The 21,297-nt window shown below is 38.5% G+C and overlaps 1 protein-coding gene across 8 annotated transcripts in view; it reads left to right on the top strand.

Annotated features, from left to right (window-relative positions):
* Positions 1-21,297, top strand: part of FAM184A (family with sequence similarity 184 member A) — a 115,496-nt gene that overhangs the window by 61,340 nt on the left and 32,859 nt on the right. For all 8 annotated transcript variants that reach the window (XM_030809624.1, XM_030809619.1, XM_030809621.1 and 5 more), the window contains exons 7-9: positions 3,882-4,043; positions 7,243-7,364; positions 7,820-7,970. In XM_030809624.1, coding sequence (XP_030665484.1) covers positions 3,882-4,043; positions 7,243-7,364; positions 7,820-7,970 — 435 coding nt within the window. The remainder of the gene's footprint in view (positions 1-3,881; positions 4,044-7,242; positions 7,365-7,819; positions 7,971-21,297) is intronic.

Below are 21,297 nucleotides of genomic sequence, written 5' to 3'. Positions count from 1 at the left end.
GTTTTGGATAATTTAAGAACTGGAAATGAAATCAATGAGATGCCATTCCATTACCATAAAATTAACAATGATTAAAAAAAATTGAGACCATGCAGTGTTAATAAGGGTAAAGAAATAAGCAGTCAGAAACTGCTGATGGGGATACAAAATTGTATAATTTTCCTGGAAAGGGATTTATCAGCACATATGAAAGCCTTAAAGACAGGCATGTCCTTTAACTCAACAGTTGCATTTTTTTGTGTATTTAACCTAAGCAGATAATTATGGATTGTTGACAAAATTTCAGCACTGTTTATAGTAGAAGAAGTATAGAAAAACTTAAATTTTCTCAGAAGTCTGTCTGCCTAGAAGAAAGGGAGTCTTTTCCCAGTTCACACGTGTTTTTTTTTGCTTCTCTTTCCATGTTCTGGGGCTGCTTCCACGCAAAGGGGTATTGCCTTTTTCCTGCTTAGAGGCACACATGGCCTAGCAGCTGCCTTGGTACAATACAAGGTCAAGAAAGTGAAGGCGTTTAGGGTCCTTCTAGGAGTTAAATACCTTCATTCTGAGATGTTAAAGAGATTTTATTCTTAATTGCTAGTAAGTATATATGAAGTTTTTCTGTAATTGACTCATTCATTCATTTATTTAATAAATATGGAATGGCTATTAGATACCAAAGCACTGTTACACACTGGGGTTTCAGGGATGTCAGTCAGACATGGTCCCTACTATTGTGGACAGACAGACACAAAAACAAGTAAATACAAGTCTGATGCATATTACAAAGGGTGGTAAGTAATTAATAAGGGCTTGTCAAAATAATAAATTTAGGAAAGCTTATGCAAACGCCCTGAGGCATGAGAAATTTCTAGGAATTGTAAGAATACCAGTGGTATTAGTCTGTTTCATGCTGCTGTTAAAGACATACCCAAGACTCGGCAATTTACAAAAGAAAGAGGTTTAATTGGACTCACAGTTCCACGTGGCTGGGGAGGCCTCACAATCATGGCGGAAGACAAGGAGGAGCAAGTCACATCTTACATGGATGGCAGCAGGCAAAGAGAGAGCTTGTGCAGAGAAACTCCCATTTTTTAAAAACCATCAGATCTCATGAGACTCATTCACTATCACAAGAACAGCGCGGGAAAGACCCACCCCATAATTCAGTCTCCTCCCACTGGGTTCCTCCCTCAACATATGGGAATTGTGGGAGTTACAATTCAAGATGAGATTTGGGTGGGGACACAGCCAAACCATATCACCAGAAAAAATGGAGTGTGATAGCAACTATAATAATTAATATGTATTTAGTGCTTATTGAGTCCCAGACTTTTTTTTATATAGCCTCTTCTTTATACTGTTCTCTCCTTTAATCCTCACAGCAACCCTGTGCAGTAGGTACCAGTTACTAAGGCATAGAAAAGTTAAAATAACTTGCCCAAGTCAGCACATAATAAGTAGGTAAAGCCAGAATTCCATTTCAGGTAGTGTGCTTCCAGAACTCAATTCTTAACCCTACTCTTTCTCTCAATTAGTATATAAAGACCAAGAAGAAGGGATGCCATGCTGAGGCTGGAGATTTCAGCAGGGGCCATGCTGTGGAGGTCTTGTAAGCCCCATGAAAGATTTCGAAAGTTATCCTAAGGGCAGTGAAAAACATTTGAAAGATGATAAGTGCAAATATGTGGATGCTTGCGCGGTGGATGGGGCTTATGCTCATGTCCATATTTGTAATTCATAAAAAACTCACTCTGGTGTTGCAAGGAGAGTGAATTAGAGAAGAACAAATAGAGATAGATGGACATTTCAGGGAGGAGGTTTCTACTTACTGTATTCCCTCAGTTTGTACATTAATAAGGATAATCCGAGTATTGATTTATATTGCAAATGACAGAAATCCTAGCTCAAACTAGCCTGAAGAAAAAAAAATTTATTGACTCATGTGACTGTAAAGTCCAAGGATAATGTTAGCATCAGGCAAGACTAGATTCAGAACTGAAATTGTGACAATGGAACTCAGCTTTTCTTTTTCTCTTAAATTGGGTTTGTTCTCTGTGTTGACTTCATGCTTCAATCATACATTCCCTGAGGTGTATGTGCAGCTGGCAAAAAACCTTTTCTAGGAGCTCCTTTTAAAGTCCTGAGATCACTGTGACTAGATAAGCTTGCCTGCCACTGACCCAATCCCCATACAAACAAAATGAGATGACCTTATTGGTTTATGCTTCAATGAAGCACTTCATTCTGGAGTTTAAGTTGAATGCTTACTAAGACCACATGGACCGATAGAAAAGGCGAGTAGTTGCCCCAAATGCCATAAGGAGATTTTGTTATTGGGAGACAATAGGTGTTTTCCCCATGTATCCATTTTTATTGTATTTAAGAAAACAAACTGATCAGTTATATTCAACACTTACTTGCTTTTTATATTTTATTACATTTAACTTTGCAGAAGTTTGAAGTTTTTGCCTATTTAAATATTCTATCTCTAATTAGATTTGTAATTGCCTTAATAGACCTTCTCTTTGAATTCTTTACATTGTTACTAGAATACTATTTTTTTTTCTTTTTCTTGAGGCAGAGTCTTGCTCTGTTGCCAGGCTGGAAGGCAGTGGCACAGTCTCGCTCACTGCAACCTCTGCCTCCCAGGTGCAAGCAATTCCCCTGCCTCAGCCTCTCAGGTAGCTGGGATTACAGTCGCACGCCACTATGCCTGGCTACTTTTTGTATTTTAGTAGAGACAGGGTTTTGCCATGTTGGCCAGGCTGGTCTTGAACTCCTGACCTCAGGTGATCAGCCTGCCTTGGCCTCCGAAAGTGCTGGGATTACAGGCATAAGCCACCGCGCCCAGCCCTAGAATACTATTCTTTATAATTTGTTTAATTGAAGAATTTTACCAAACTTTTAAGAAACAGGTAATTCTTTTGCTGTGAAAATATTTCAGAGCACAGAAAAGATGTGTAGCTCCCCTAATTATCTTATGAGATTAGCATTCCTTTAGAGACACCAACAAGATAAAATACTACCACCACCAGTATTGCAGAGCATATACCTGCATGGAGAGGGGACAGGAAGGCTGTGCACCTGGGGAGGGAATTGTGGGTCAGAGAAGGATTGAAGGAGAATTTTTGCATTTTTTTTTGTAATGTCTATTTACAAGGAGAAATAGGTATTATTTTTAAATTACCAATTTTAACTTTTGTAGAAATTTCATAGGCTTGGCCATTTTGTAAGAATGGGGTTTTATAAGCATTGTCCTAAATAATTTGAAATATTTCATGTATGTATTTTAGTATTCATAACTTTATGGTAGGGATATGCTTAATCAGCAGTTGTCTATTAGCCCCTAATTTCAAGAGTGTATAAATTCAACTCTTAAAGATTTCATGAGAAATTTTGTATGGAAACACAGGAATCATAACTTACTCTAGTTTATAATACATTTACCAGCTTATCAATATTGACCTAAATTTATTCCCTTTGCAAATAGCAGGAGATATGGACTCAAATGAAATATGTGATTAAATTTTAAAGAATGGTTTTTAAGATATTTTTATCTAAAATTTCGTTTTACTCTTTTATATAATCTTTGCCTTGCTTCAGCATCTTATAAGTATTTTATTATATGGTGGAAGTAGGAATTCTCTTTGTTAAACAAAGGTATATCTATTCCTTTACATGGTTGTCATGAAAAAAGAAAATCTTAAATATGAAAGTCTTTTCAAAACACAACAGAAGAAAGCTGTCATGGTTATTTGAGTGCTTTTTCCAAATTAATCAGGAAATTATCCATTCAGTAAAATTACAACTAAATAAAAATCTTTAGGAAGAAATTGTAAGACTATTTTGCTATTCTGTTACAATGAAGTATATTAAAAGTACTCTTTATTTACTTACAGATTGGCCGCCTCCAAGATCTGGTAAGGAAAAGTGAACAAGGTCTTGGCTCTGCAGAAGGACTTATTGCTAGTCTTCAGGACTCCCAGGAAAGGCTTCAGAATGAGCTTGACTTGACTAAAGACAGCCTAAAGGAGACCAAGGATGCTCTATTAAATGTGGAGGTAATTTCATAATTCTACTGCAATCTAAACAGCAGCAAAATAAAAATATAATTTAGCCATTTGACCTAGAGCTATTTAAACAGCACGTTGTATATAATTAGTATATTAGTTCTTAGACCTACCATAACAAAGTACTACAAACTGGGGAATTTAAAACAACAGAAATTTATTCTCTCATAGCCCTGGAGGCTAGAAGTCCAACATCAAGGTGTTGGCACAGCTATGTTCCTTCCTAAACCCTAAGGGAAGATCCATCCTTATATTTTCCAGCTTCTGGTAGCACCAGGCATTCCTTGGCATTCGGCAACATAATTTCCATCTCTGCCTATCTTTACATCTTAAAAGGATACCAGTCATATTGGAACAAGAGCTCACTCTACGTCAGTTTGACATCATCTTAATACGTCTGTACTGACCGTATTTCCAAATAAAGTCACATTCTGAGGTATTGGGAGGGTAGGACTTCAGTATATCTTTTTGGGGACACAGTTCAACACATAACAATTGGAATGAAGGCCGGGCGCGGTGGCTCACGCTTGTAATCCCAGCACTTTGGGAGGCCGAGGCGGGCGGATCACGAGGTCAGGAGATCGAGACCACGGTGAAACCCCGTCTCTACTAAAAATACAAAAAATTAGCCGGGCGTGGTGGCGGGTGCCTGTAGTCCCAGCTACTCGGAGAGGCTGAGGCAGGAGAATGGCGTGAACCTGGGAGGCGGAGCTTGCAGTGAGCCGAGATCGCGCCACTGCACTCCAGCCTGGGTGACAGAGCGAGACTCTGTCTCAAAAAAAAAAAAAAAAAAAACAATTGGAATGTGCAATTCTTTTACTAGTAAGAGTTAGAACTTTCATATACAGCAACTAAGTCCTTCTCTGTGTCTGCAGATTTCAGAAAGACTCTGCCTTTTTTCTTCCACTCTTATGAAGCACAGCAAAGATTTAGATTGTCTTAGATAGTAGAGAAAAAGAGTCCATAAAACTGGGTGTATAATACCCAGGGAGTTCTTAATCTTTTCCTTCGGAGAGATGGTTTAGAGTATAGGCTCTGAAGTCAGGTTGGTTGTATGTAAATTCTGAATCCACCACATAGTGTGCAACTTTGGGCAAAGCCTCACCTTCCACATCTGCACAATGAAGGAGAGGTGGGGGGTAATAACACTCTTCACAGCACTATTGTAATAATTAAACGAGTTAAACCATTTACAGCACAGTGCTTAGCAAAATAGTAAACACTCAGTAAATACTGCCTTTTACTAATATTATTTCAAATTTTCTTTTTTAGTTTAGAATTGGTGACATTTCAAAAGCATATAAACAAGGACACTTTAGTGAATTTACTTTGTGTATGGGGCATACATAATTTATATTTTATCTATGGTATAATTATATTCTGTGTGCATTAAATATTTATCTTCCATTTTGAATTATGTGACAATAAATTACTTCATTTTCCTCGAATCTTCATTTACTTATGTTTACCTTTCTCCAGTGGCTGTGTGATATGACAGTGTTAATATATAACAAGAAATAATTGGAATTTAGAGCCAGTATAATATACAAGTTGATATATTTAGTTTCTGTGATGCCAAATATATTGACTATAATCTCGATGGTAGCATGCTGTGGTGTGAAGCTGAACTGGATGACCAAACTATATTAAGAGATGTTTTTTCCATTGTCAACAAATAAAAGGAAAATGATATTTTAAGGTAATACAAATATATTTAAAAGTAGTTGAAATATTTCTAATGAATGTTAATTGAATATAGGTTGTGTTTATATGGTATCATGGAAGTTCTCTCTCGCTTTGGCGCACACCCAGTTCCTGACTTTAAGGTATTTTATCCTGGCTGCCTTTCCCCCGGCTGTCCTGGCACTGAGTATTGGGCTTACTGATTCAGTTTCATTTCTTTCAGGTCTTTTTTCATATTTACATTGTACTTCTGTCCAGTAGTAGAAAATAATAAACATTTTAAGCAAAACTCTATCAATTGTTCATTTTCTGTTCTGCTGGAGAATTTTAACTGAGAAAATGTAGATGCTGCATCCTGGTTTACCACAACTCTGCGTAAGCTCCTTAAGACCAAGTGTGGTTTTGGTACCTCTTTTCCTCTAACCTATCCCAAAAATGTCTAATGATGTACTTTGCATTGAGGAAAAGAAATACGTTTTAAACAGTCTACTCCATTTAATGTTGCCTTTGGCGGAAAATAAAAGAATTGCTAGAGGCAAAACACCTAGTGAAAAGAACAGTTGGCTAAGATGGCTGCCTTCAATTCTCAATACTTACTGCTTAGTAGCCAGGCCAACAATGTAGAATGGCAATTTCAACATTGGCTTGCTTTTTTCTTATTAATCTGGGTATACCCTTCAAAAACTGCCACACAACATGTCATTAGCAAGTGGGTGATCTAGAAAGGGTCACTGTGGTAACAGGAAGATAGACCATCATCTGTTCCTCTTCTGCCTTGTGCCCCAAAGAGCAGCTGCTCTGCTGGCAGGGGCTGATGGTTGCCACTGTTGTCCAAACAGGTCACCTCTATCCCCAGGCTCCACAGAGCCGCTTGATTCATGCTAATCTACAGGAATTGTGTATATATTGCAGCATATTAACATAACAATGAACACATGGACCACTAGTTTGAAGTTACATAATAAAAACAGTAGCCTAAATTCTGCATAATTATTTTTAAACACACGGACCACTAGTTTGAAGTTACATAATGAAAACAGTAGCCTAAATTCTGCATAATTATTTTTATCATGTCAGGTACAGCTATATACTTAAGTTTTGAGCAAGTAACACACTTTTGAATATGAGTATAAGTGAATTTGAATAACATATCTGTCTATGTAATGGGTGTACAGGTGAAGGTAATTGGATAATCAGTCTACCGTTAGATATCTAATATATGGAAAGTGTAATTAAGATGATTAATGCTGACTTTAAACTATTTAAATAATTTGTGATATAAGGCTTAATAAAATAGAGTTTAGACAAGAACATGTAAAATAAAAAATTTGTTTTACATATTTTATTTTCAGAAAATCTTGAGTCATTTTCACAGATAGCATTATCAAGTATTGGGCTGTAAGAATTTAAAATTAAAAGTTTTAATACAAGCACTTTATTTATTTAAAATAACCAGCAGTGTTTGTTTTTGAAGTTTAGTCTTCATTAAAAAGTTTTTATTCTTCAGGGTGAGCTAGAACAAGAAAGGCAACAGCATGAAGAAACAATTGCTGCCATGAAAGAAGAAGAAAAGCTCAAAGTGGACAAAATGGCCCATGACTTAGAAATCAAGTGGACTGAAAATCTTAGGTACATTTTTTGTTCTGTAATCTTACCAATAAAGACATACAAGAAAGTTTTTCTCTTGTATGACTCATATTATCCTATTGTTAAAGACATAGTAGCAGTATTTTAAATTAAAATTTCCTGTGATTAGAGACAGAGAAATTGGATTTATTTTCTGTTTGAATTCAGATTTACTTTTTGCATTTCCTTGAATATAAAACAGGCAGTAAAAACTAACCTAAAGTCAGAAGACTTATTTGTTCTGGTACCTATTCTGCTGTTAATAAATTGATAAATGAGTGATATTGGGGTAAGTTACCAATTTACTTTACAGCCCTTAAGTAAATAATCCACTTTTCCTCAGCATCATAGACTTTTGAAGAGGACTAATTAAGCACTTTAAAAAACCTGTGGACTCTATTACAGTCAGTGAAAGGAATAATTCTCTTTACAAAGTAAATGCATTTGTTTTATTTTAGACAAGAGTGTTCTAAACTTCGTGAAGAGTTAAGGCTTCAACATGAAGAGGATAAGAAGTCAGCAATGTCTCAACTTTTGCAGTTGAAAGAGCGAGAGAAAAATGCAGCAAGAGATTCATGGCAGAAGAAAGTAGAAGATCTCTTAAACCAGGTAGTTAATAATCTGTACATGATGAAGGTTCATTTCCCTTGACATTCTCTAGCTAGGGAAATATTGTAAAACTCTGTTAATTCACTGAATTTTGTTATTTTTCATGGGACAAACTTAAAACTTTTAAAAATACATAAAACCAGGAAGATGTATTTATAAACTTATAAAACATTGTGCTAAATCATTGTTATATATGCAGTCTGAATACTGAGAAAAATTTATTATGATTTTTTAGTTTAATATTTGACCTGAATATATTTAAGATTTTAAATGGGAAAGTTACCTATGTTTTGAAAGTATAAAATCTTTTTTCCTGTCATTAGATACTGTTTGGGCAACAGAGGGTAGAATTTATTATGTGTATCATGATTACCTAAAACCCTTACCAAAAATGAACAGCTTACTTTTCTCACCAATGGAGCATTGCCTGCTGTCCTTCAAAATGCTTTAAGCCCCTTAGAGTATAACATAAACAAAAGGTGGTAATATTCCTAAATCTGTGTTCTTATGTTATGCTTGCTTATTTCCATAACATTTGTAACTGTAATTAAAAGAATTTGCACATTTTCACTCATTTACACAACTTTTAAATTTATTAATTCTTAGCATTCTTCTGCAGAGCAAGTCATTAAATAGGATTAACTGCATGAATCACCAGTTGATAAGCAAGTGCAGAACTTAGACAAGAAGCAGCACAATAATGTAGTTCCAGAAACCTACCATTATCTTTCTAATTGTGAGCATGATGAATTTCAAAAGAAACAGGATAGACTTTTTGTAAGATCATTTGTCACATAGCTACATACATGCAGTGTCTTTCAAGAATACTTGGGGCCTGCTAATTTGTGTCTGGTATCTCATAATTATAATGTTACTCTGAAAAGAGAGAATACATGTGTATGTTTACATTTGTATATATGTGAGCTTTTGTCAGTCACTTGAAACTCAGACAAAAAAAAGAACAAAGAAACAACTTTTACTAGAATTTGGACACCACATTAGCATTGTTTATGATAGACTTATTTTACATTCCTTTTAGGGACCCACAAGGACAGATTTTACTGGGTAGAGTAGTACTGATCCCCTATCGTTAGACGAGTAGTAAGATTCTGCACCTAGAAAGATTAAGTTACTTTGATTATTTAATAGAGATATATATTTTCAACCAGAAGGTATTGAACATAGACAGTTTTTGGCTGGGTTTGCACTGTAAAGTGGCCCACCACTTCTCCTGCCTATTTTCTATCAAATTGTTTTACTTGTTATTCCTTTAATCTCTTGTATTAATTTGTCAGATGTCATCCATACATCTCTGAATTTTGTTTTCTTCTTTTTTTACTTTGGGTGTCTATTTTGCAGCTCTTTCCTGAGAGGACCTAATGCTTTGCGTCTTGTGGTTCTATATATCATAAAATAATTTATTACATATTAGCTCCAGTTTTTGCCAGCTTTACAGAATTTCTAAATTAATTTTCAAAGCAGATTAACCATAAATATCAAGATAACTAGGAATTAATTGGTTCCAAAGGTAAAACTATTCTGTGATGCTCCGTGCCATCAGACGATTTCCAAGATTATAATATCTTCCTTTCTCCCCACTCCTAAATTGTTTAGGCACACGCATTGCCATAGAGAAACTGGCAAGTAGCTGTTGCACTCCAGGATTGTCTATGCCTGAAGAAAATTAAGAAAACAAGTGCACAAAAAGATGCCCCATTAAAGTAAAAATGGGTATGATGTTACCAAGGTTTCATCCTTTCTAGGCATATTAGATGACAAAAAAATTATGGTAGGACCAGTGGGTCTTTTTTTTTTTTTTTTTTTTTTTGAGACGGAGTCTCGCTCTGTCGCCCAGGCTGGAGTGCAGTGACGCAATCTCGGCTCACTGCAAGCTCCGCCTCCTGGGTTCACGCCATTCTCCTGCCTCAGCCTCTCCGAGTAGCTGGGACTACAGGCACCCGCCACCACGCCCGGCTAATTTTTTTGTATTTTTTTTTAGTAGAGACAGGGTTTCTCCGTGGTCTCGATCTCCTGACCTCGTGATCCACCCGCCTCGGCCTCCCACAGTGCTGGGATTACAAGCGTGAGCCACCGCGCCCAGCCCAGTGGTTCTTTTTAAATGGAATGTCGTTATGGACAAAACTTTCCTTCTTGGCTCTTTGGATCTTGTTCTTTGGACTCCTTTGGATGGATTTCTAAAGCCTGTGCTCTAAAGCCTGCTCTACTACCTTCTGCTTGCCTGCCCCTGCTGCTAAGCCCTGTTCCCCATACCCTCCACCCCCAGCCCTACCCCTAGGACCCTTTCACTGCATTCACTCCTACTGGTCTCACTCATTTCCTTTAGCCCTCGCAAGGCCAGCAGCCTTCAGCCCATAAGGGAAACAGACCTGGCTTGGGATTCGTGATATTAAAGGAATAAGACTGAGGAATAGAATTGGAGTGGCTAGGGCTTAGGCAGAGACATGTACTATGAAAAAGTATCAGAGGATGTGTGTTTTCACATATTTTAACTATTTCTGAGTGAAAAACATGAGATTTTTATGCCTTAACATACCTGAATTTCATCCTATTTAAAGGAAAGGAGTGAAATAACTTGTCTTTCCTATGAATCTCTTGAGAGTTAAATTAGATTTAAGCCGGCCGTCATGGCCTGCCTATCTAAAAACGAGCATTAAAAGCATCAAATTTTCATTTTACTTGAATCAGATGTTTTTCACTTCATGGAATTTTCCAAAAGCTATTATTTTCATTCTGTGCTACGATTCAGTCAGTTTTGTATCTTTTAGTTTCCTTTTAATATTTCATTGTGTTCTCTCTTTCTGTCCAATGATTACACTGTAGTCCAAGGCTAATTATGCTTCTTGGATTGATCAGTGTATACATTTGAATTCTTTAAAGCAAAAAAAGCTACATTCTTATTCTTCAACTCTATCCAAGGAAAAGTGATTATATAGAGTTTTCTGTGATCGTATTTTCTATTTGTGATTTTAAAATGCCATCACTTGTTCCTTTCTTTCATCTTTTTTAAGGCAGATTTTATTTTGGGTCCAATATAATGATTTACTTATTCAGCCTTAAAGCATTGGACTGAAAAATTAAGGGAGATGCACAGACCATTGAGACACAGAACTGTGGAATTTTACAGTTTGAGTCTGACTCTCCATTTTGTAGATGTGAACTTTGAGACAAAGTCATTTAGCTGATTATAGCCCTGTATCTGACACAATGTTTACACTTCACAAATTTACAATCTAATAAGAGGATTTATATATAGGTACTTAAAATAAAAGTCACTGTGCAGTAGGTGACTTTAAAAATGATGCAAGCAGTTTGTACTGAGTAATGATGTGTTGGAGCTGGCGCCTACCAGCTCATCATAGTTAATTGTGTGCACCTCTCTTACCAGCACCACAGCGGGAGACATCATGTTGATGACTTGCAATCTCCCGTGGTAGTTGCATTTACATCACAGATATCAGCAAGTGCTACAAATCAGGTCATTGCTTTTCAGAGAGCTGGTAAACATTTACCAGCATACAACTGGTCAGGAGTATAAAGTCAAGAAACAGTGTAATATAGCCAGTGTGCTTGGGGAAGGTTTCATTGAGGAGGCCAGCTTTAGTGGGACTCATGAATAGGGCAAAGGATGAACATAGAGGAGTGACAAAAATACAAAGGTTTTTATTGACTTAGTAAACATTTTATTAAACATGTGCATATTTCCCAGGCACTACGAGGAATACAGTAATAAGAAAAACAGGGTTGGGGGCAGTTTGGGTAGAGGTTATTGTGGAAAACCTTGAATTCCAAGCTTAGGAGTTTAAAGATTACTTGGTAAACTGAAATTCTGTCAAAGGTTTGTGGAAAAGAGAATAACATGCTGAAAATTTTATTTTAGGAAGCTTAATATGACTTTTATATTGAAGTAAGAATGAAATAGAGACATTTCAATTTAAATATCTAAATTAAAGTGTTTGGAACTGAACTCTTGAATGGACACCATGTGCCACCAGCACCCCTCAACCTCAGCCAAACTGCTCTTTCTAGAACTAGTGTCCGCTCACTGTTCACTGCTCAGCCATCTTGGACTTCTGTCTTGTACACCAGACACTAGTTATCAGCACTCCCCACTGCTCTACCTTCAAAATAGATCCAGGACCTGCCTACTTCTCCCTACTACCTCTACCACCATCTGATTCCAGGACACTTGTATTCTTTCCTGTACTGCAACTGTTACCTTGTTTCTACTCTTGCCCACCTACAGATTATTTTCTAACCAGCCAAAGTGATGCTCTTAAAATATTAATTTGGATTATGTTACTATCCTGTTTCAAGATGCCTGGTGACTTCCTACCACAATTAGAATACAGTCCACACTCATGCCATAGCCTCTAGTACGCTCATGATCTGGTCTCTAGCTGCATTGCCAACATCATCTCCTGTCACTCTCTCCCTTTCTTTTTTACAGCCATACTGGATCTTTGCAGTTCTTGGAACACACACAACAAGCTGAACCCATCTTGGGGACTTTGCACCTACCAGTCCCTCCACATGGAACCCACTTTCTAGAGATCTGCACAGCTTTTCCCTTCACTTAATCAGTTATCTACTCAAATCTTAACTCCACAAAAAGAGCTTTCTTGACTTACTTTCTCTAAAATAGCACCATCATCATTCAGTAGCCCCCTATGCTTTGTTCTGCTTTGTATTCCTTCAGAACATTTACTTCTACACAGTATATATTGATTCTCTCACCTATTCACATGTAAGTTCCATGAGACCTGGACCTTTGTGGTATTCACTGGGGTATCCCCAGCACCTAAAACTCTGCCTGGCACATAGTAAGCACTTGGCAGTTGTTGAACAGAGTGAACAGAATGAGGCACAGAGACCAAAGACGTTTTCAGATACATGAAATACAAATAATTCTGCCCAGTTAGGACCTGGATTAAGTTTATCTCACTGCAAGTGCAAGAGAAACTGTAAAAGGATCAATCATCTGCTTTGGTAGAAGAGAAGAAAATATTAAAGTTGACTTGGGTTTGAGCCAGTTGAAAAGGAAATCAGCATCTGAGACAAGGAAGTCAGGATGAGCTATTTATTTGGGGTGGGGTGTGGGTGGTTGGGGAGATGAGATGGTAAGTTTTCTCTTAGATGTATTGATTTTACAATCATAGAGTAGTTTAGAATTTTTCATACTCAGTAGGAAAGGGCAATGACTAGACTAAGAAACAGCATTAAAATAAATGCTCTTGATCAAGAGCAATTGAAAAGCCAGTTTCAGTAAGGTTTGTTGTAAACTGCTTTCTGATTTTTAGACCAGTGCTATCCAGTATGATAGTAAGTATCTTTTCTTTTTGCTCTTTTAAATATGGTTACTGAAAAACTTTAAATTATACACGTGGCTCACATTCATGTTTCAGTTAAACAGCACTGATGCAGACTATCTAGATCATGAAACCATTGACTAAATTTGGCATTAGAGCTCAGTACTCATTCTGCTATTCTTCTTTTTTTTTTTTTTTTCCTGAGATGGAGTCTTGCTCTGTCACCCAGGCTGAAGTGCAGTGGCACAATCTCAGCCCACTGTATCACTGCAACCTCCACCTCCTGGGTTGAAGCGATTCTCTAGCCTCAGCCTCCCAAGTAGCTGGGACTACAGGTGCGTGTCACTGCCTGGTTAATTTTCGTGTTTTTGGTAGAGACGAGGTTTCACCATGTTGGCCAGGCTGGTCTTGAACTCCTGACCTCAGGTGATCCACCTGCCTCGGCCTCCCAAAGTGCTGGGATTACAGGTGTGAGCCACTGCGCCTGGCTGCTATTCTTTTTCTTAGCTTTAAATTTTCTATTATGTTAGCAAGAAATGTATTCTGTCTCTTTTAATTTTTTTTTTTGAGATGGAGTTTCACTTAGTCACCCAGGCTGGAGTGCTGTGAGGTGATCTTGGCTCACTGCAACCTCTGGCTTATTTTTGTATTTTTAGTAGAGATAGGTTTTGCCATGTTGGCCAGGCTGGTTTTGAACTCCCAGCTTCAAGTGATCTGTCCACCTCTGCCTCCCAAAGTGCTGGGATTATAGGTGTGAGTCACCACTCCCAGCCGTACCACTACCTTTCAACTTTCAATGGAAGAATAGATAGAAGTAGATTCTGAGGTAGAGGGAATAGCAAGATACCTAGAATAATAATCTCTTCCTGCCTGGGTCTGGTGGCTCACACCTATAATCCCAGCACTTGGGAGGCCGAGGTGGGTGGATCACTTGAGGCCAGGAGTTCAAGACCAGCCTGGCCAACATAGAGAAACCCCGTCTCTACAAAAAATACAGAAAAAAAAAAAATTAGCCAGGCATGGTTGTGCACACGTGTAATTCCAGCTGCTTGGGAGGCTGAGGCATGAGAATGGCTTAAACTCGGGAGACAGAGGCTGCAGTGAGCCGAGATCACACCACTGCACTCCAGCTTGGGTGATGGAGTGAGATTCTGTCTCAAAAAAAAATCTCTTCCTAAGATAACTCAGTCAGATTCCTTGACAGTTTCCCTGAGCAGTGACAGCAGATAGTGAAGCTAACCCTGAAGGCTCTGAGTCCTCTCTCTAGACGTCAGGAAAGCAGGAACCTATGTTGAATGTACATTCAGAGCCCTGGGAGAAAGAGATGGCTGGAGTGTAAGATAAAGGAAAGTCATAGGAGAGAGAAACAAAAAGACTAAAGAGAAATAGCATATGAAGAAAAGAGAAAAGCCAGCTAGAAAGGAAAGTGAGAATAGCTGGCATGACCTAATTTCACTTTCTTAGAAAATGTAGAATGGAATTAAAGTCTACCAAAACCAATCCAAGTCCATCATCCTTATTTTTCCTACGCCAAGTCCTGAATTCAGAGTTAATTGGTGATATTTTCCTTTAAATATGAAAGTTTTTAATTTCTCTTCAATCAAAAAACTGAATGACATTATTACTTTGGCTACATTATATCCTCTTTTATCACACTTATGTGGTTCGTATTCTTCTTCTTAAGTTTTTTTTCTTCTAAGATAAATGATGCTAAATTGTTTTCTGAATTGACCTAAATAATTTTATTATGAATTAACATTTAATTTTCTTTTCCCTACCCAAAACTCCCTTATTAGAATTTAAGTCCATCCAGTTCTTAAACTGTCACCTTTAGGAGAAGAGAATGAAGAGATGGAACTATGAAATCTGTACCTAGCTTTAAAAGAGAGTGTGTGTTAAGAATACTGGGTAGTCTTTAATGAATACTGAGCAAAATCTGTTCTATAAAGTACTGTAGTAACACCTGTGATGAAATGCAGAACAGTCGGTGACTTCAGAGGTGCTGCGGCCCAGGACACACTTGAAAAATACTTAAGAACATTTAGACAGCATTATAGTAACAAATCAACTTAATCTGTTTCTCTTTCATGTGACGAGATACTAAAAATAATTAAAATATTTTCAATCTGAAAGTGTTCAGTGATCATATGATTATAAAGTTATGTTAGACCGAGTCTCTGAGAAAAAGTATTAAGCATAACCTAACACATTAGCTTGTTTCTACCTTCATTTTATTTGTATGAATGAAATTCATGTCATTGAATTTTAGTTAAATATCGAACAACAGTTTGTGACTTTTTGTTTTGGGAAACTTATCAGAGCTTTGAATCCCACTTCTGTATCTTAGATTTGTTTGTCGCTTTCCTCTAGATATTAGTATACTTGAAATCAACATTGGAAAAAGAGTTTACATAATTTGCTTTGAGAAGTTATAGTGTTGTATTTTAAATGTTGAAATTGGACATTTTTTTTCTTTTTTGGAGACAGGGTCTCACTCTGTTGCCTAGGCTGGAGTGCAGTGGCGCAATCATGGCTCACTGCACCCTCAACTTTTCAGGCTCAAGTGATCCTCCCACTTCTCAGCCTCCCAAGTAGCTGAAACTACAGGCACGTATCACCACACACAGTTAATTTTTGCATTTTTTGTAGATACAGGTTTTCACCATGTTACCCAGGCTGGTCTTGAACTCCTGGGCTCAAGTGATCCACCACCTCAGCCTCCCAAAGTGCTGGGATTACAGACATGAGCCACCGTGCCCGGCCTGAAATTGGAATTTTTTTAAAACTTTAATGTATTTTACTTGAATTACAATGTAAGATTGGTATCAATATTGTTTCAAGGAAGTTAGAAATTTTTTAAATGACACAGGTTTTGTCAGTAATGAGAATTCCATTCTATTGCTTCAGATTTTTTATTCAAAGTAGAATTGAAAGTTGAGCAATAACAATTATGGAAATTCATGGATATATGCATGTGGAATATTGTGTACGTATAAAGCATTAGTAGTGCTTTTTATTAAGCCCTATGGCAATGTAGCTTTGATTACACAATGGTTTGGTGATTCTGATAAATTATAATTAGGCTTCTGGGTGTCTCCTGTTTCCCACTCCCAGTATTCAGTGTGGCTTCAAAGGCTTTATGTGATGATAACCCTCTGGCTTTTTAATTTTTTATTTATTTATTTATTTATTTATTTATTTTGAGATGGAGTCTCGCTCTGTTGCCCAGGCTGGAGTGTAGTGGTGCGATCTTGGCTTACTGCAACTTCCGCCTCCCGGGTTCAAGTGATTCTCCTGCCTCAGCCTCCCAAGTAGCTGGGACTACAGGCGTGCGCAACCATGCCCAGCTGATTTTTGTATTTTTAGTAGAGACAGCGTTTCACCGTGTTAGCCAGGATGGTCTCAATCTCCTGACCTTGTGATCTGCCTGCCCCAGCCTCCCAAAGTGCTGGGATTACAGGCATGAGCCACCGCACCCGGCCAACCCTCTGGCTTTTTAAGTGGCTCTAATCTTGGCCCACATCATCTCCATATTTATTTATTCATTTATTTTAATTCAAGGTGTTGAAATCAGTAGTAAGAAATTACTTTTGCATGTTCTTTCATGCATTTATTCATTTATTCAGTCAAAATTAAGTGCCTCTGATATGCTAGGCCTTGTGCCAGAATAGTAACTGGCTCAGAGTGATCTTTGCCTTCCTGGAGCTTACAATCTAAACTGCAAATTGGATGTTAAATTGCAACTGTGGTAAACATTCATGTGTAACTTGGGGAAGGTGTCTCTAAATGTGGAATTCTTTACCTGAGACCTGTAAGAGAGTCAGGCCAGAAGAACAGCATTCTGAGCAGAGGGGGCAGTGTGTGCACAGCCCCTGAGGAAGCCCTGATGACACCTTTATTCTGGAGAGTGAAAGCTAGGAAGCTGGGGAGGTAGGCAGGATCAGATCACGCCAGGCCTTCTTTGCCTTGTTAGGGATTTGAGACTTTATCCAAAAACAGTGAACTGTTGAAGGGCTTTGATCAGCAGGAGGGTGAAATATTCAAATACTGTGATTTCAAAACTGTTTGCAGTGTGGAGAATAGATTAGGGTAGGACAAGCTAGGTGTCACTCAATGAACATTGCTTTCCTTTTAGAAGCCTTTCTGTGTTCAGATTTCTATTTTCAGGACAAATAGTATGTTTTCTTTTTAGTAATCTAGAATTTTCTCTTTCTGGTATTATTAGAGAGGAGAGAATTAATTTCGAGAGTAGCAAAAACTAATCAATGTTAAGAGTTCATATCATTCGTTAAGTCTTTGAATAAACATTTGTTAATCATTTACCCTGTGCAAGGCACCAGTTTGGATGCAGAATGTGAATAAGACAGGCTTCTGTCCTCTAAAAGCTTAAATTCAATGGATTTCAGTATTTGTATAATAACATGTTTGCAAATTACAAGCATGTAAAACCTTGTCCTATTTTCTAAATGATTAAACTGAGATTTAGAACCATGAGATAATGAAGAGCATTGTTTTTTGTGTACCAAGTGCTAAATTTCTAATTAAGTGCAGCAACTTTTTTTAGTTATTGTAAATTTTCTTCCTCACTTATCTCAAAGTCTCATTATATCTATCCTTCAATAATAGAATTCCTGAAATACATTCAGTAAACTCACTATGCTGAAGTCTCCAAGTCTTCTCAGTTGAAAAGGCTCTCTTAAGGCTCTTTTCATGAATCTCAAAAATTAACAAGAAACTTAAGATGCTTTAAAACAAATTGGCTATTATATAGGCCATCTTTTTGTTAACATGGATCTTACTCATATAGAATACTTCCCAAATAAGTATTTTTACATACAAATGTTTAGTTTATCCAGTATTTCTTTAAGCAGACATGGTGTCTTCACTTGGACTGCTGTAACAGAATACCGTAGATTGGATGGCTTTAAAACAAAATTCATTAATTAAAATTTATTTTATGATTTTTTGAGATAGGGTCTTACTGTGTCTCTCAGGCTGGAGTGCAGTAGTACAATCATGGCTCAGTGTGGTCTTGACCCCCTGGGCTCAAGTGATTCTCTCACCTCAGCCTTCTGAATAGCTGGCACTACAGGTACATGCCACTATGCCAGCTAATTTTGTTTTTATTTTTTTGTAGCAACAGGGTCTTACTTTATTGCCCAGGCTGGTCTTGAACTTGTGAGCTCAAGCAGTCCTCCTGCCTCAGCCTTCCAAAATGCTGGGATTACATAAGCCACTGTGCCTGCCCACAACAGAAATTCATTTCTCACAGTTCTGGATTCTGGGAAGTCCAAGATCAGGGTGCCAGCAGTTTTGGTGTCTGATGAGAGCCTGCTTCTTGGTGCATAGACAGCTATCTTCTTACTATGTCCTCACGTGGTAAAAGCACCAAGGGAGCTCTCTGGGATTTCTTTATAAGGGCATTAAACCCATTCACGAGGGTACTGCCCTCATCAACTAATCACCTACCAAAGGCTGCACATGCTATTATCCTCACAGTGGAGGTTAGGCTTTCAACACATGCATTTGGGGCTAAGGGAACACATTTAGTCCACAGCACTTCGGGATCTCAACCAGTCTGTGGTTTAAATACCATCCATATGTCTTTCCTTTACTTCCCATGTAATCCTTTAATTCTGTTTATTCCACCTCCAAAACATATTCTAGTTCTATTTGCTTTCATTTCCCCTAGTAAACACTAGTCCAAGCCACTGTTACCAAGGTCTGTCTCCTGTCTGTCCTCATCAATTTCACTTTTCTTACAGCACTCAAAGTGATCTTTCATGATGTAAATCAGATCATGCCACTGCCTTGCTTAAAATCCTCTCAGGGAGGCTGGGTGCTGTGGCTCATGCCTGTAATCCCAGCACTTTGGGAGGCCAAGGCAGGCGGATCACGAGATCAGGAGATCAAGACCATCCTGGCTAACATGGTGAAACCCCGTTTCTACTAAAAAAAATACAAAAAATTAGCCGGGCATGGTGGCCGGTGCCTGTAGTCCCAGCTACTCGGGAGGCTGAGGCAGGAGAATGGTGTGAACCCGGGAGGCGGAGCTTGCAGAGAGCCGAGATTGCGCCACTGCACTCCAGCCTGGGCCACAGAGTGAGACTCTGTCTCAAAAAAAAAAAAAAAAATCCTCTCAGGGGCACCCCATTGAATCCAGGCTGTTATTCTGTTATTCAGACTCTCACTGTCCTACTAAACCTTAAGCCAGCTGGCCCCTTTGTGTATCTCCTGTCTCATTTCAGCCAACTGTCCCTCACTAACCCTTTCCCCGCTCCCATACCCACTTGCTCCCAGCTTGCTTTCACCTTCAGGGGCTTTGTGCTAGCTGATCGACTTGCCAGGTACTCTTTCCCCAAAGTTATCTCCTATTTGGCTTCTACATTTACCCCAGTTTAAATGTTACACTTCTAAAATATCTTTTCTGGCCGGGCACGGTGGCTCACACCTGTAATCCCAGCACTTTAGGAGGCCGAGGCGGGTGGATCATTTGAGGTCAGGAGTTTGTGACCAGCCTGGCCAACATGGTGAAACTCCGTCTTTACTAAAACAAAAAATTAGCCGGGCATGGTGGCACACACCTGTAATCCCAGCTACTCAGGAGGCTGAGGCAGGAAAATCGCTTCAATCCAGGAGGCAGAGGTTGCAGTGAGCCGAGATCGTAGCGTTGCACTCAGCCTGAGCGACAGAGCAAGACTTCATTCATCTCAAAAAAAAAAAAAAAAATTAAATAATAAAATATCTTTTCTTACCATCAACTCACTATCTCCTCCAGTCATTCCCTATCATACCAATCTTTTTAAAAATCATAATAATTTTTTTCCTTTTTTTTATTTTTATACATTTGTTTTACTATCTTATTCAACTCTGTATCTCACCCTGCACTTAGGATGTGTTCTGGAACATAATAGTACTCTAATTTTTTATTTATTTATTTATTTTGAGACGGAGTCTCACTCTGTCGCCCACGCTGGAGTGCAGTGGTGTGATCTCAGCTCACCACAACCCTCGCCTCTCGGGTTCAAGCGATTCTTTCGCCTCAGCCTCCTGAGTAGCTGTAGCTGGAATTACAGGTGTGTGCCATGACTCCTGGCTAATTTTTTTTTTGTATTTTTGGTAGAGACGAGGTTTTGCCATGTTGGCCAGGCTGGTCTCAAAATCCTGACCTCAAGTGATCCACCTGCCTCGGTCTCCCAGAGTGCTGGGATTACAGGTGTGAGCCACCATGCCTGGCCTAATTGGTATTTTTAAATGAAAAAGCGTACTTCAGTTATGTATTAACAAACAGTGGTATTGCCACCCAGCAGCACTACTATGCCTTTACCAATTGCCATGCCAGGTCTGTGATGTAAGCTCACTTGAGGTCACAGCTTGGGCACTGTACCCATTGGATTCAATATTTTCATGGCCTGCAACTGGGTGTGAACAGAGGTAGTGACCATATGAGTTTAGATTTCAAATGTTCAAATACATTTCTGTCATATAAAGCCCCAAATCTACACCTAGGGAAGGGATGATTTGGCATGTCACTCTGATTTGGCATATTCTAATTTATCAAATAATTCAGGAATCTTAAATAACATACATATTTTGTCTGATGACACCTTAAAGAGTGAAAATAAAATCTACTTCATAAGTAAATGGTATAAATTTTAGGTGAACTTCTAGTACTAGGACATCAGTTCTAAGAAATAAAAAGATGTTGGCTGGGTGCTGGTGGCTCACGCCTGTAATCCCAGCACTTTGGGAGGCCGAGGCCGGTGGATCACAAGGTCAGGAGATGGAGACCATCCTGGCCAACATGGTGAAACCCCGTCTCTACTAAAAATACAAAAATTAACTGGACGTGGTAGTGGGCACCTGCAATCCCAGCTACTCGGGAGGCTGAGGCAGAAGAATGGCTTGAACCCAGGAGGCTTTGGTTACAGTGAGCTGAGATCACGCCACTGCACTCCAGCCTGGTGACAGAGCAAGACTCTGTCTCAAAATAAATAAAT

The sequence above is a fragment of the Nomascus leucogenys genome, chromosome 3 (assembly GCF_006542625.1).
Source record: "Nomascus leucogenys isolate Asia chromosome 3, Asia_NLE_v1, whole genome shotgun sequence".
Lineage (NCBI taxonomy): Eukaryota > Metazoa > Chordata > Mammalia > Primates > Hylobatidae > Nomascus > Nomascus leucogenys.
The sequence above is the reverse complement of the archived record's forward strand: the minus strand, read 5'-3'. Positions and strand labels throughout refer to the sequence as shown.